This window comes from Antechinus flavipes, chromosome 5, assembly GCF_016432865.1.
Source record: "Antechinus flavipes isolate AdamAnt ecotype Samford, QLD, Australia chromosome 5, AdamAnt_v2, whole genome shotgun sequence".
In the NCBI taxonomy this organism is placed as follows: domain Eukaryota; kingdom Metazoa; phylum Chordata; class Mammalia; order Dasyuromorphia; family Dasyuridae; genus Antechinus; species Antechinus flavipes.
In genome coordinates this window covers 227,300,369-227,317,819 of record NC_067402.1, presented here as the reverse complement: position 1 = coordinate 227,317,819, position 17,451 = coordinate 227,300,369, and the positions used below count along the sequence as shown (strand labels likewise).

The 17,451-nt window shown below is 35.3% G+C and overlaps 1 protein-coding gene across 2 annotated transcripts in view; it reads left to right on the top strand.

The window, feature by feature from the left end:
• Positions 1-2,298: 2,298 nt before the first annotated feature.
• Positions 2,299-17,451, top strand: part of DIP2B (disco interacting protein 2 homolog B) — a 211,151-nt gene continuing 195,998 nt past the window's right edge. For both annotated transcript variants that reach the window (XM_051963695.1, XM_051963694.1), the window contains exon 1: positions 2,299-2,479. In XM_051963695.1, the coding sequence (XP_051819655.1) occupies positions 2,380-2,479 (100 nt within the window). In that variant the 5' untranslated portion in view covers positions 2,299-2,379. The remainder of the gene's footprint in view (positions 2,480-17,451) is intronic.

The window sequence follows — 17,451 nt, the reverse complement described above, 5'->3', positions numbered from 1 at the left end:
TTTTGTTTTCCCAATCTTAGGGGGAATGAGTATATCATGATTAATGTGTGTAGAACCTTATTGAGACCCAAAGACCCTAGGAAACTTGTGAGTAAAGAGAGTGACTACCATCAGGAGAAGAGCCATGTTTGGAGTTGATCAGATTGATCAATAAAATGTAAAATGTCTGATAAACATGTTCTGATGGATTCTACTAGACAGTATTTATAAGCTGTTACTGAATCTTGTTCAGTTCATTCTGTCATTGCTTTTATGTTTAGCATTTGTTTCTGGGTGGGTATAATCTACTTGTTCTATATTTGATTCATGTTGGGAAACATGGGATGTTGGGATGTGAATTTTTTGAGGAGCTAAAGAATGTGAAAAAGAGGTGCCTAATTCTCCTAATTGGGAATAGCTTCCTAACCACTTGAACCTAATTTAAGGTATGTTTGTGTTCAGAAACAGGAGGGATGGATACCTTAAACCTGTCCAACTGATAAGAAAAATGGGAAAGTGTTCCTACTCCACCTTCCTTGTGCTTTCAGTGACTATCATGATACCTAGTAACTAGCAATCATGCTGGTTGATCATGCAGATTGCCCCAGAAAATAGGAAACAAAAGCCAATAGATATCACATGTAACTCTTATCAAATGAAATAACATGTGAAAGAGCCATGAAACCTAAAAGTGACATATAAATGCTGTCAATCTATCTATCCATTTAGCTATCTTAAAAAAAGAATGTTAAAAACTATTTGTATATGTAATTGGGGAAAATTATGTTAAAATGTAATGAGCTTATTATTATTTTAAATTAATTAACCTTTTTAAGAGAACTTGCTTTAATTTCTCTTTCTGAATCTGAAGTTGGAAGTGAGTAAAAGAGACAGTTATAATTTTCAGTGTGATTTTTGGAAATTGTCAAACACTAGAAACTTGATTTATTATTTTATTGGTTGCCTAGGCTTAAGAAAGTAAGGAAGGAAAATGTTAGTGATGGAGATTAAACTTAAAGTGTTCTGTACACTCCCTTCCTCCCTAGAACCAATTGTAAAATATTTACCATTAAAATCCACCTAAAAGCCACCTAAACACATGTATAATAGGTATCATATTGCTTGTCTTCTCAATGGTTGGAGCTAAAGAGAATGAGAGAATTTGGAACTCAAAATTTTTAAATGAATGTTTAAAATATATATATATATATATATATACATACATACATATACACGTATATATATACATATAAATAGGCATCGTATTGCATGCCTTCTAAATGAACGGGGCTGGAGGGATGGAGAGAATTTAGAACTCAAAATTTAAAAATAAATGTTTTTAAAAGAGAGAGAAAACACACCTAAGTACATGCATGTATTTATATATACATATGCAGATACATATGCATTTGCAAACGTATATATATATATATATATATATATATATATATTAACATTATATATACATACATATAATGGACATTATACTGCATAGCTTTCCAATGGATTGGGCTGGAGAGATAGAGAGAATTTAGAACTCAAAATTTTAAAATGAATGATGAATGAGGGTAAGGAGTCCGGGGCCGGGCCGGGGGTAGAGGAGGAGGGAGGAAGGAAGCCAGCCAGCCGCGGGAGGATGGGCATTTGGAGGAGGAAATATGTATATATAATATGTGTATATGCATGCACAAATGGTTGGGGCTGGAGGAATGGAGAGAATTTGGAATTCAAAATTAAAAAATAAATGTTTAAAAAATGAGAGGGCAAATATAGCTAAACACATGTATGTATTTATATACACAATGCAGATACGTATGTTTGCACACACACGTGCATATACATAAACACATTATATACATACAGACAACATACTGCATGCCTTCTCAATGAATTGATATGGAGGGATGGAAAGAATTCGGAACTCAAAATTTAAAAATCAATGTTTAAAAAAAGAGAAGGAAACGTATCTAAAAACATGCATGTATCTATTTATATTTCAGAAGGTGAAAGTTTCAGAATTCCTGGATTAGATGAGCTAGGAACCTGCAGTTGACAACCTCATTCCCTGACGCTTCGTTCTAATAGCGAGAGGGACTATAGCTCCAAGATGCGCCAGCAGGAGGCGCGGCACTCTCGCTTTAGCTCTCCTTACTCTGGGCGGGGCCTGAGCGTCCTTCTCTTCCCCTCTCCCTCACTCTGTCTCTCCCTTCCCACCCCTCCCTTCGCCATCACCGCCGCCGCCGCGCTGGGTCACGTGACTTTCCGCGCATGGCGGCAGCGGTCGGAAGCTGCCTCGGGAGCTTGTAGCCCGGGGTGTGGGGTCTGGTGTGTCCCTCTGTCCCCCCTCACCCCTTACCCGCCCCTTCTCTGTTCTCTCGCAGCCCGGCCGGCGGAGCAGGGATGGCGGAGCGAGGCCTGGAGCCGTCGCCGGCCGCCGTGGCGGCCTTGCCAGCCGAGGTGCGGGCGCAGCTGGCCGAGCTGGAGCTGGAGCTCTCCGAGGGTAAGGAGTCCGGGGCCGGGCCGGGGGTAGAGGAGGAGGGAGGAAGGAAGCCAGCCAGCCGCGGGAGGATGGGCTTTGGAGGAGGAAGGCACCTGTCTTAGGTCCCCCTTTAGTGCTGGGAGCAAATCTGTCGCCCAGCCTGCCCCGGGAGGACGTCCTTCCGGGGATGCATTTTTGCTGTCGTTTCATTGTCTCCCCGAAGTGGCAGCAATAGGAGGGCGAGAAGGAGGGCGAGGGGGAGAGGTTTCCTTCGGGCCGGGGCTTCCCCTTTTCTGCCCCCACCTCCGGTTCGAGACAAAGCTGCTGCCCTCCCTCCCCCCTTCCCGCTTAGGGGCGAGGTAGGTAGGGTTGCTGGCAGCTTTCCCCGAACTCTTTGGAGTTAACCCCCGCCCTCCCCTCCCCGTTCTGAAATAGAATAATAAAGAGCAAAAAAAGCCCCAGTCCGCTGCCAGCCGAGTAGTCCGCAGCAGTTCTCCTTCCTCTCTCCTCTGGACATGTACAGAGTGCTGTCCGTCAGTCCGTCCACTGACAGGACCGCGACAGGATGGGCTCCCTCCCTCCGAGTCCCTTTCGAGGGGGAATTCTCCACCTCCAGCCTCCACTTCTGATGCTCCGAAAGACGGAGCCGTTGCTCAGGACACTTGAGCTTGTCACTCTTTCTTTGGACTCCTGCAATAGGAGAGAAGCCTTGTGTCTAATTTGGGGGTTAGAGGAGCCTGCAAAAATCAACCACTGTTGTCCCCAAAATAAGTGTCTTAGATAACAATGAGAGAACACTGCTGTGTTGTCTGCATGTGATGCGGTTGTGATCATTTCCCTGTAAAGTTCCTGTTTGTATCAGAGGCTGTCTCCATAGGGACAAAACTTGCATTTTTTTAATTTATTGTACACATCATCGCTTCAGTGCTCCTCTTTTGCTCCCTTTTGATGGACAGTCCTTAGAATTTGCATCTTTCAGGAACAAAAATGATGGCCAATTGGAATTTATGAAAGTGGCAGATTCCCAAGTGAAGAGAGTCCAGGTTTTGGTTACTTTCGAAAGAATTGGATATTTAATGGAAAGCAGGAAAGGTAATAGTAGATATCGAAGTCCACTTACACATGGGGGGGAGAGGGAAATCACCTATTATCTTTTAGTCTGCCCAGAAGAAAATGTCCCTTAGATATTTCTTAAAGTCCTGTGAAAAGTATGATTTTTGAATGAATTAAAAAAAATTAAACCCAACAAAAACATTTAAGTACGTTTTTTCATAAGAGCTCTTGACAAGGTACTTAAAGGGAGACACAAAGTGCCTTCCTCCTCTTATTCCTAGTTTATTCAACTTGTTTCTACATAGTTGTCTGCATTTCCTTTCCCTCACCCCCATTTAGATTGTGAGCTCCTCCAGAACAGGATTTTTTTGGGGGGGGCTTTCTTTGTATCCCCAACACCATGTATTTCCTGGCACATAATAGCTGTTTAATAAATGCTTTTTTATTAAAATCCTGGAGAGGAATTTTGTTCAGTTAATTTTAAAGTTATTCTTCTACATGTTTCACTGAAATTAATAGAGTATTTCTATGGAAAGCTTCATGTTTATGTTTTGTTTATAGTTATGTTCTAACATTGTTAGAAGCCCCCCACATTTTTTGTACTCTTCTATGAGAATACTGAATTGCAGAATTTAATGTCCAAAGACAGTTTCTTTTACATAAGTTTTCTCTGGGAAACATTCTAAAAACAATGGATTTGTTTGGCTATCCACTTCGCACATGGAAAGTGTCGTTTTTCCCTACACAGTTTTGTTACAGAACCAAATAATGTTTTAGTACTTAAAGGATATATATTTTGTTGGAAGGAGGGGGTTGCCTGACATCAAATGTGAAGATTACAACCCTTTATACCAAAGTATTTATTTTCATGATTCACAGTGATTGAACAAGTTGAACAAACCCTTTTGCTTCCCTTCTTTGTTTCATAGAACCTAAAATCTTCTGGTAAGACCTGCCAGAGATTGCATTAGGCCAATAGAGTCTTGGATATGTATCATTTTCACTTTACAGTGAAGCATTGAAGCAGGGTTTAGGGATTTCAGTGATAGCTGATTTCAGAGTTTGTGAAATTGACTTCATTTTTATAACATCTTAAAATAGAAAATCTTAGAGAATATGTATTCCAGCCCCCTTTACTTTTATAAACAAGACATTGAGTATTTTGGATCTTTGAAATAGAAGGGTTCAAAAAACCCACATGTATTTTTGTACAGAAGAAGGGAAATTCAAGATTACTTTTATTATATATCTACTTTGTGCTTTGTCTCATTCTCTGATTACTTGTTTACATTGTGTGTCTAGAGATAATTTTGAATAACTTCTTAGAAAGCTCTCAAGTGATTATGCTCATGCCTCTCCTTTTTCAAAAAGTGTTAATAGCTTACAAACTGTGAATTGTTAGGCTAAAGTATTTTTAATGACTTTAACTACACAGTTTGCTTTCTTACAAGGCATGTTATGGGAATAAGAAATAGTTAACTAGGTACTTTGACCTTTTTTTAAGCTTATTTCTGGTGAATAAATATTGTTTCTTTCTTTGTGTTTATATTATTTATAGTATAGTACCTGCCTGGCCCATAGTGGACTCTTAATAGTTGTTGACTTATTGATTATTCCCTTAGGTAGCGTTATGCCACAGTTATTCCAAATGGCATATCTGTTGGCTGGGGGGAACTATTCAGAAGATTTGTATTTTCTACAAATTCTAATAATTCTGTATTTTCTACAAATGCAAGAGTCAGTCACAGAAATTGAAGAAAATGTAGTGTAGAAATGTGATTAAAAGAGCTCATCTCTAGTTTATCTTGCTTAAAATACCACTCATAGCGTGGAGATATGGGGTCTGTTTCTAGGAATGTGAATAGTTAAAAAAAAAAAAAAACCCAAAACACCACTCCCATTAAATGTTGGTAGCATAGTGTTTCTTGCTATTTTAATCATACTGTGGAGGAACCAATTTTATTCTAATAAAATTTTTTCTAATGTGTTTTTCCAAATGTCTTGATTATCAGAGAAGAGAAGGGGGACAGATAGAGCATTGGTTCAAGACTGCTTCAGGAACTTAGTTATGTGACCCTGGGGAAGTCATTCAGCCTCTTTTTGTCTCAGTTTCCGAAACTGTAAAATAGGGATAGTGATAGTATCTACCTGCCAGAGTCGTCAAGAGGATGAAATAGAATAATAATTGTAAAGAATTTAGCCTGGCGTGTTTTAGAATTGCTTATTACTTTCCCTTCTCTCTCAGTAATATTTCTTTGACATCATTACTCCACTGACTCCTTCTCCAAGGCTAACCCCTATACAAGTGCCCTTGATTTCTCCTCATTTCCCAGTTGAACTATTTGAATAATCTTTTAATTAGCTTTTCTTCCTAATGTTTTTCTCTTATCCCAACTTTCACACAGTCACAAAGTGACTTCGGTGTCTGACCATGTCTCTCTGCCTTTAAAATTCTTCAAAACATGGTCCCACCTCACCTTTGCAATCATATAAAATATAATACTCTCCGTCATGTGGTCTAACCAAACTGTTATTCTTTCTTTTTCTTCAATACAATACTTTGTCACTTGTTTTCATACTTTTTAGTTGTGCTCTCTATCCAGAATCCCTCCTTAGAATTCATTGTGTCCTTCCAAACTCTGCTAGGATGAAACCTTTTGTTGAAGTCTTGTACATAAGGAATATGTACCTGGCTGTTCTTCCTCATAAAAATTAACTTGGGCTTATTTTGTATATATTTATTCCTGCCTATGGATATTGTTTCCCTGGCAGAATTTATGCTTCTGGAGGCCAGGCAATGTTTTTTTTTGTTGTTGTTGTTGTTGTTGTTGTTTTTAATTTTATCTCTAGCACCTAGTACTGTGCCTGCCCTTTGTAGATACTTAATTGTTTCTTGATTAATTGTAACCTTTTTTTAGGATCTGCTATAGCCTATCTGAATTTCTTGTTGAATGGTATATACCATTATATTTTTCTGTAATTGATTTTTAATTTAGACTTTGGTCATAGCTTAAATCAACAGAATAGTTAAATATCAAGCATATGTCTCATTATTTGCTGCAAAGTGTGTAATCTGGTCATATGATATTTAGTTTGTTTTAAGCAGTTGACCAACTAGATTTGATGATAGAAGTTTGACTTGCTTTCATACCAAAAGCAAAGGCTACCATTGTGAAGCAGAGAGTTTAGAAATTGATGAGCTTTTCTTAGATGAAATAGCAAAAGGTTGAAAATTAGTTGAGAAATGTGACATTATTCTCTAGTTTTTGTGGCTCACTAAAAGTGCCACTGTGGCATGAATTTTGGTTTGATTTTTAGGTCTGGTTTTTTTATTTGGTTGTTTTCTCAGCCTTTTCTTGGTCTGTTTTTACAATAATAGTTTCACATTATGTAGTACTCATGATAAAATTGAATTTTCATCTGCTGTCAAAGTATAAAGAAGTACCTTCCAAATTAGTTGTTGACCATATATAAGGGGAGTTTACATTTTTATTTCTGATAAGATGTGAACTTAAGCTATTCACATACATGTCATTCCTAGTCTCTGAAAAGCCTATGTAACAAAATACTTTGGATCCAGGAAATACATTAATAAACAATATTTTTTTGGGGAAAATACTTACATACTTTAATGGATCTATCATCTTCTTGATATGGATCTTTTCTCTACAAAGCTAGATGGCAAATCATTTGTGCCTTCCAAGTCTATGGGATTTATAGTCATGTCTCCAAAATTCTTCCATAGAGGATTTTCTAAGTGCTTTGGATACTTCTTAATGTTACACAGACTCCACAAACTACTGGGGACATTCATCTTTTCTTTCTTGCTCTTGTTATCTAACAAGTTCATTTCCTTTTCCATTTGTATATCCTCTTTATATGTTTTTTATACTTAACTGAAAATTCTGTTGGTAATGTCCTCAAGCTTTTTGCCCCATTCTTCTTTGCACTACCCTTTGGGTTACCTGCAGTTCTGATTTTTCTGTGATCGTGTGTTCTGTGATGGATGAGAGGTAAATGTGGAATTTAGATGTTTAAAAGATGTTCTTTGGAAGTAGGAAGCAGTATCTTGAGATCATTGAATAAAATATAAGTATATAGGGTGTCTACCTAATTATTGGTAGTTTTCCTAATAATAATAACTTACATTTGTATAGTACTTTAAAATTTTTGAAGCGCTATATGTGTCATTTGGATCTCACAACATCTTTGTAATGTAGATTCTCCAAGCTTGTCCCCATTTTACAGATGAAGGGAGACAAAAAGGTGAGTGGCTTGTCAATGCTCACATAGCTATTGAGTGTCTAAGGTAGCTTTTAAACCTCAATGAAGTCCAAGTCTAAGATTGTGCCAAGCTGCTTCACAACGAGTTTAATATTTTTTTTATATTATGTCAATACCATTGTGATATTTAAGCTACCTATATGTTTTCTCTTTATTACTGACCCATTTCCTTTTCTAATTATACTTCTGTACTCTTCTTTTGGGAAAATTATTATAGGTAATTTCCTGCAGTCTGCTTATAGTTTCTGAGATGTGATATAAAGTAGGTAGTGATTTACTCATTGAGAAATTGAGAACATTGAAGTAGGAATATCATCCATAGTTTTCTAACGAGTAATTTAAAAGCAGAGTCCGATTCCCTGGTTTCTTTTACAATACTCTATAATTGTGATAGGTTGGTTCTCTTTGTTGTTTTTTAGATTAGAGAGATCTAAATAATTATTAATCTATCTTTGATAAACCATACTTTTTTGGAAGATCATCTTTAATGTAGGATTGGGTTAGATTTCCTTTGGTTAAGACTGTGTCATTGACCTAATACCTAAAGGAAAACCATCGGATTATATTATATAATAGATAGACATGGAGCTTTATGATGAATTAAAATTGACCTAGTCTGTAAGAACTGTGAAAATAAGGAAGTCATATTTATAGTAAGATAAAGAAATAGTTTGGAAGGAATCATTCAGACCATGAGCAAGAGAAAAAAAAAAAGATGTTAATTGAAAATGCTACATAGCCTTATCATGCTATCAGATATATTCTCTTTTTTTTTTAGCTTTTTATTTTCAAAATACATGCATAGATAGTTTTCTGTATTCACCCTTGCAGAACCTTGTGTTTCAAATCTTTTCTCTCCTCCTTTCCCCACTCCCTCTTAGACAGCAAGTAATCCAATATATGTTAAAGATGTACAATTATTTTATACATATTTCCACAGTTATTATGCTGCATAAGAAAAATTAGATCAAAAAAGGAAAAAAATGAATAAAAAAAGCAAACAAGCAACAAAAAAGGTGAAAATAATATACTGTGATCCACATTCAGTTCCCACAGTCTTCTCTCTGGATGCAGATGGCTACCTCCATTACAAGTCTATTGGAATTGGCTCAGATATATTCTTATTATGTGACTATAATTGTAGGCAAGGTAATTGACAATTTTATGGGCTGATTGGTATATTGATTTTGTTGTGACATTTTCTTAGGACTGCTGGAAAGATTTTTTTTTTTTAGAAAAGTTTTCCTTTTTATTATTATTATTATTTTTTTAGCTTACTTTATTGTAATCTGTGGTAGGGGTTATGATATATAGATTACCTATGTAAAGTATAGAACATGTATACTCTTGCATTGATGTGGTTGTGTCCTTAAAATATATATTTTTTTCTGAATATAGGTGAAATATTGCATGGGTTCATTATCTCCCTGGGTATAATAATTATTATTATTATAAAAAGTAAGACCTCATTTTGCCTTCATTTGCTCCTACTGGTTTTTAGTAACCTTGATACTTTTCCCATTTAAACAACTACAGAAGGTTTGTGAATCTAAGCACAGTTGCATAATGGTCCAGAGCAAGAAAGTGTATATTTTTTGTAACATCTGGATATTCCTGATCCTGTAAATACAGAATGAGAGTCTGAGTTAAGTATTATCACTTTGGGCCAGGAACAGTTTAGTTTAATTTTACAAAGATAATGAAGAATATAGGCTGGTAGACTTGGAACATATTAGAAGGAACACAACTACTCTGATGGGAGAAAAACAGTCTAAAGATAACAATGGATAGGACACTAAAATGATATAATCTTTCACAGAAAAGGATTCTTCCTTTTCTTGTTTGAATAGTCTTTTAGGACTTATATAGCCACGTCCTTCCTTTTTCCTTTTTGCTATACCATATTACTATGATCTCTTCAGTAACAGCTCAGAATTTATCTGGAGTAAATGCTTGGCCAGTGCCTTATTACTTGCCCAGTGTGAGGAATGTGGGATAAAGAAAAGTGGAAGGTGATAAAATATAGGAAATCATCTGGTTTGTGGAAAAGTGCTGTAGAATGTTTTTCATAAGTTCTGAAGAAATCATCATTACTCCTACTACTGTAATAAAATTTGCTATATAGTGGGGTAAGAGGGCCTACTTATGAGAACATATATTGTTGTCATTGAATACAGAAAAACATCTAGGTACATATTAAATTCAAATCTCAGGCTATAAGTTATAAGGTCTAATTTTCTTTTAAACAAATGTATCAGATTTTATGTTTCCAAATGTGTATTGCCCCCTTCAGATTAGCCATTTAGGCAACAAAAGTACATTATCTCAACAATGATGCAGTTTGTCAAAGCATTTTTGAAACTCTTTCAGAGGTTCTTTAAGAATCTTCACTGTCTTTGTGAATATTTCAACATGCCAAATCTTTCTCCTTTGAAGGTGGATTTGGATTTGATTTTTGAAAATGGCTGAAAGTCATTCAGTGTCAAGTCTAGTGAAACAAGATGACAAAGGTGGATAAAACTGGTTTTTCCTCAAAATGAAGTGTGACTAAAAAAAGAAGATTGAATATCTTTTATGACTCATATACTAACTTCCAAGTCAGTTGCAAAAGAGGAATTCCAAAAATGTTCTGACTATTGAAAGATCATTCATTACATGACATGTAAAGCTTCCCAGAATAATTATTTTGAAGTATAATATTGCTTTGGATATGTTTTAATTCTCAATATTTTATAGGAATGGCTGGTCCAGAATTTCCTTGAAATATTTGAGAAAAATAATTAGCTGATTACATGGTTGAAGGATTCACTCACTCCTTTGCTTTTACTGCATTCTCTTGCATTGCTCTTCTAAATTGTATTCTTCATTTGTTGAAGGTACGGGTTGCCTATAACTAGTTTTTGGATCTTGTGAAATTAAATTTAATACTTTTTTTGTGTCTCATTAACATGATTCCTAAAATACTTCCTTTCCCTCATATAATCATAGCTATCTAAAACAAAGCTGACCTTTCCTGATTCAATATTGAATCTCCAATAAGCATTCAGTGAGTCAGTAAACATTTGTTAAAAATATAGTCTATGATGGGTTGTGCCAAGCGCTAGGGATACAAAAAGAAGCAAAAGATAGTCCCTACCCTCAGGGAGTTTGTAATCCAATACAGGAGACTATATAGAAACATTTATATACAAAGTAAATTATATGTAGGACAAGTAAGAAATAACACTAGGTACCAGGATTAAGAAAGCTTCCAGTAGTAAAAGATAGGATTTTTGTTGCAGTCTCATGCAAAATCATAGGGTTTTGATATATCTTGGGGGGAGCATAAAAAAGTAAATGGGAATTTGGGGAGAGTTTGGTAGAAGCCCACATTTAGGGCTTCTAAAGTCCAGCAGATAGCACAGAAAAATATTTTATTCAGATTTTACAATTAGTTACTGTAAACACCCTAAAAAAAAAAAAGAAAAAATTCAGACTTTTCTATGGTACAAAAGAAGGACCAAAAAAATTTATGTGGATTTTCCAAATCTCAGGGTCCTGCACTTCTAACTTCCCTCTCACATGTGGAAGGGATAATTGTTAACTCTACTGTTTGTTTTGTCACTTAGTCATGTGCTGTTTCTTCACTACCAACATATACATAATGAAGGAGGTAGAACAAATACTCATTCTCTTCGATAGTTGAAGAAATTGAAATCTTGAAAAGAGTAAATATGTAGGTTTTGAGCCAGGTCTTTTGACTTCAAATCCAGTATTCTTTTTAGGCCATCATTGCATCTCTCACCTCAGTATAAACTTTGGCTGAGATTGGGACTTGTACTTGGCAAAGAAATTAGCATAATGCTGAATATGTATTAGGTACTCTTTAAATAACTCTTGAATAGTAAGGGTCAGTTGAGACTTTCATTTATAGTAACAACAACAATAAAAACAAAAATATTGAAGCAAAAATGTGACTAGAGACCTTACTTGTTGTTTAATTCTATTATATCATGGACATTAAGTGAAAGATATGACCCTTGTTGCAACATTTGATCTTTTTTTCCATCCTTTCAATGGGTTAATAATCATATATTTAGGGAAAACATAGTTTAAAATGAAATCCTTGATTTCAAGGAGGCTTCTAGGTGATACAGTAGATAGAGCATCAGACCTGGAGTTAAATGCTTGAGTTCAAATTTTACCTCAGATAAATTACTAACTGTATGAAACTGGGGAATTCACTTAACCTCATCTATAAAATGGGGATAATAATAGCATCTACTTCTTAGGATTGTTTTGAGAATCAAATGAAATGGTAGTTGTAAAACACTTAGCAAAGTTCCTGGCTCACTGCAAGTGCTTATAAATAGTCAATTCTCATCATTCTTGGTGCTATAAACCACTGAATTAGCAAGCATTGAACCATTGCTGTTAGGAGAAATATAGGTTATGTTCCTGTGAGCCTACTTTAACACTTTCCTGAATAGATTCATATATAGATTGGAGAATTTCTTCCTCCTTTTTCAGGATGTACCTTGTTTATTCATTATCTTTAAATTTATTATAACTCATGTCTGAAAGAATCTTATCAAACTTAACTGTTTTTCCCATGACTCAAACCTCAGTCTTCTTGTGCTGGGGAAAGCTAGCCAGTGCTTTAGCACTGACAAAATATTGGTTTTTTTTTTTTTTTTTTTTGTAGGTAAATAAATTTTATTAGGTCATATAGCTAGTAAGTTTCTGAGGTAAGAATTGAACCTGGAACTTTTAAATCATGAAACATTTTCATCACAATGCTATAGTGTTATTTGGGCTTCTCTCATGTGATTGACTTTTGACAGGTTCAGCATCTCTTCTTCTTCTTCTTTTTTTTTAATTATAACTTTTTATTGACAGAACCATGCCTGGGTAATTTTTTACAACATTATCCCTTGCACTCACTTCTGTTCCGACTTTTCCCCTCCCTCCCTCCACTTCCTCCCCCAGATGGCAAGCAGTCCTATACATGTTAAATAGGTCACAGTATATCCTAGATACAATATATGTGTGCAGAACCAAACAGTTCTCTTGTTGCACAGGAAGAATTGGATTCAGAAGGTAGAAATAACCCGGAAAGAAAAAAGAAAAAGACAAGAAAGAAAAAAACAAAAATGCAAACAGTTTACATTCTTTTTCCAGTGTTCTTTCTTTGAGTGTAGCTGCTTCTGTCCATCATTGATCAATTGAAACTGAGTTAGATCTTCTCTTTGTCGAAGATACCCATTTCCATCAGAATACATCCTCATACAATATCATTGTTGAAGTATATAATGATTTCCTAGTTCTGCTCATTTCACTGAGCATCAGTTCATGTAAGTCTCTCTAAGCCTCTCTGTATTCATCCTGCTGGTCATTTCTTACAGAACAATAATATTCCATAACATTCATATACCACAATTTACCCAATCATTCTCCATTTTATGGGTATCCATTCATTTTCCAGTTTCTAGCCACTACAAATAGGGCTGCTACAAACATTTTGGCACATACAGGTCCCTTTCCTTTCTTTAAGAATCTTCACTGTCTTTGTGAATATTTCAACATGCCAAATCTTTCTCCTTTGAAGGTGGATTTGGATTTGATTTTTGAAAATGGCTGAAAGTCATTCAGTGTCAAGTCTAGTGAAACAAGATGACAAAGGTGGATAAAACTGGTTTTTCCTCAAAATGAAGTGTGACTAAAAAAAGAAGATTGAATATCTTTTATGACTCATATACTAACTTCCAAGTCAGTTGCAAAAGAGGAATTCCAAAAATGTTCTGACTATTGAAAGATCATTCATTACATGACATGTAAAGCTTCCCAGAATAATTATTTTGAAGTATAATATTGCTTTGGATATGTTTTAATTCTCAATATTTTATAGGAATGGCTGGTCCAGAATTTCCTTGAAATATTTGAGAAAAATAATTAGCTGATTACATGGTTGAAGGATTCACTCACTCCTTTGCTTTTACTGCATTCTCTTGCATTGCTCTTCTAAATTGTATTCTTCATTTGTTGAAGGTACGGGTTGCCTATAACTAGTTTTTGGATCTTGTGAAATTAAATTTAATACTTTTTTTGTGTCTCATTAACATGATTCCTAAAATACTTCCTTTCCCTCATATAATCATAGCTATCTAAAACAAAGCTGACCTTTCCTGATTCAATATTGAATCTCCAATAAGCATTCAGTGAGTCAGTAAACATTTGTTAAAAATATAGTCTATGATGGGTTGTGCCAAGCGCTAGGGATACAAAAAGAAGCAAAAGATAGTCCCTACCCTCAGGGAGTTTGTAATCCAATACAGGAGACTATATAGAAACATTTATATACAAAGTAAATTATATGTAGGACAAGTAAGAAATAACACTAGGTACCAGGATTAAGAAAGCTTCCAGTAGTAAAAGATAGGATTTTTGTTGCAGTCTCATGCAAAATCATAGGGTTTTGATATATCTTGGGGGGAGCATAAAAAAGTAAATGGGAATTTGGGGAGAGTTTGGTAGAAGCCCACATTTAGGGCTTCTAAAGTCCAGCAGATAGCACAGAAAAATTTTTATTCAGATTTTACAATTAGGTACTGTAAACACCCTAAAAAAAAAAAAGAAAAAATTCAGACTTTTCTATGGTACAAAAGAAGGACCAAAAAAATTTATGTGGATTTTCCAAATCTCAGGGTCCTGCACTTCTAACTTCCCTCTCACATGTGGAAGGGATAATTGTTAACTCTACTGTTTGTTTTGTTACTTAGTCATGTGCTGTTTCTTCACTACCAACATATACATAATGAAGGAGGTAGAACAAATACTCATTCTCTTCGATAGTTGAAGAAATTGAAATCTTGAAAAGAGTAAATATGTAGGTTTTGAGCCAGGTCTTTTGACTTCAAATCCAGTATTCTTTTTAGGCCATCATTGCATCTCTCACCTCAGTATAAACTTTGGCTGAGATTGGGACTTGTACTTGGCAAAGAAATTAGCATAATGCTGAATATGTATTAGGTACTCTTTAAATAACTCTTGAATAGTAAGGGTCAGTTGAGACTTTCATTTATAGTAACAACAACAATAAAAACATAAAAATATTGAAGCAAAAATGTGACTAGAGACCTTACTTGTTGTTTAATTCTATTATTTGATGGACATTAAGTGAAAGATATGACCCTTGTTGCAACATTTGATCTTTTTTTCCATCCTTTCAATGGGTTAATAATCATATATTTAGGGAAAACATAGTTTAAAATGAAATCCTTGATTTCAAGGAGGCTTCTAGGTGATACAGTAGATAGAGCATCAGACCTGGAGTTAAATGCTTGAGTTCAAATTTTACCTCAGATAAATTACTAACTGTATGAAACTGGGGAATTCACTTAACCTCATCTATAAAATGGGGATAATAATAGCATCTACTTCTTAGGATTGTTTTGAGAATCAAATGAAATGGTAGTTGTAAAACACTTAGCAAAGTTCCTGGCTCACTGCAAGTGCTTATAAATAGTCAATTCTCATCATTCTTGGTGCTATAAACCACTGAATTAGCAAGCATTGAACCATTGCTGTTAGGAGAAATATAGGTTATGTTCCTGTGAGCCTACTTTAACACTTTCCTGAATAGATTCATATATAGATTGGAGAATTTCTTCCTCCTTTTTCAGGATGTACCTTGTTTATTCATTATCTTTAAATTCATTATAACTCATGTCTGAAAGAATCTTATCAAACTTAACTGTTTTTCCCATGACTCAAACCTCAGTCTTCTTGTGCTGGGGAAAGCTAGCCAGTGCTTTAGCACTGACAAAATGTTGGTTTTTTTTTTTTTTTGTAGGTAAATAAATTTTATTAGGTCATATAGCTAGTAAGTTTCTGAGGTAAGAATTGAACCTGGAACTTTTAAATCATGAAACATTTTCATCACAATGCTATAGTGTTATTTGGGCTTCTCTCATGTGATTGACTTTTGACAGGTTCAGCATCTCTTCTTCTTCTTCTTTTTTTTTAATTATAACTTTTTATTGACAGAACCATGTCTGGGTAATTTTTTACAACATTATCCCTTGCACTCACTTCTGTTCCGACTTTTCCCCTCCCTCCCTCCACTTCCTCCCCCAGATGGCAAGCAGTCCTATACATGTTAAATAGGTCACAGTATATCCTAGATACAATATATGTGTGCAGAACCAAACAGTTCTCTTGTTGCACAGGAAGAATTGGATTCAGAAGGTAGAAATAACCCGGAAAGAAAAAAGAAAAAGACAAGAAAGAAAAAAACAAAAATGCAAACAGTTTACATTCTTTTTCCAGTGTTCTTTCTTTGAGTGTAGCTGCTTCTGTCCATCATTGATCAATTGAAACTGAGTTAGATCTTCTCTTTGTCGAAGATACCCATTTCCATCAGAATACATCCTCATACAATATCATTGTTGAAGTATATAATGATTTCCTAGTTCTGCTCATTTCACTGAGCATCAGTTCATGTAAGTCTCTCTAAGCCTCTCTGTATTCATCCTGCTGGTCATTTCTTACAGAACAATAATATTCCATAACATTCATATACCACAATTTACCCAATCATTCTCCATTTTATGGGTATCCATTCATTTTCCAGTTTCTAGCCACTACAAATAGGGCTGCTACAAACATTTTGGCACATACAGGTCCCTTTCCTTTCTTTAATATCTCTTTGGAATATAAGCCCAAAAATGTTGTTATTTTTGACAGGGAAATCACTCCCCCAAAACCAAAAAAAACCCACAAAAATGCAACAAATGTGGCTTTGATAAATAGTCTAACCGAAGAACACTCACTGACTGTATGAGGGCTGAAAACAAGAGGGTAGCTCAGCTATTCCATCTCAGCTGAGAATGTGCACTTCAGGTGACTTCAGTTTTTTACAAATGACCTCAGAGGTGGCAGAAGTATGGATCTAAATAATGAGGGTTGATTGTAAAAGTTAGTTGTTATTTTTCAAGGTGCTTACCTTGTATTTATGAAGAAAATATGTATACATGTATAAATATAACATATGTATATATAAAATAAGCATATGTAAGATAAAAAATAAGATTTGAAGCAAGGCATTAGCAGTGGGAGAAGAGTGGGAATCAGAAAGAGATTCATGTAGATTGTAGCATTTGAGCTACATTTTGAAATAAATTAGGGATTATCAGATGTGGCAGTAAGGATGGAGTACACTCCAGACATAGGAATCAATGAAGAGTCTCAGAAGGAGATGGAGCATCATTTATGAGGGATAGGAAGGTCAATTTGACTGGACTGAAATATATGTAAAAGAGTGTATTATATAATGAGACTGGAAATATTATTTGGAATCAGACTGGAAATGACTTTAAATACCATACAGAATAATTTGCATTTTATCTGTGAGATTACAGGCAACCATTAGTATTTATTTATCAGAGGAGGATTTATGGTTTAGTGCTTTGGGATATACAAAAGAATGGCAGACCAGTTAAAAGGCTATTTGTACCTGCTCAGGTGAGAGGTTGAATGAACTAACATAAGATAATCAATATGACACATGTTTGTAAACAACAGTCTTTGGCTACTGAGTTGGCATTTGGATGTAGGGAATGTTAGGAATCAACAGTGACTCTGAAGTTATGAACTTTGGTGACTAGAAGGATGGTGCT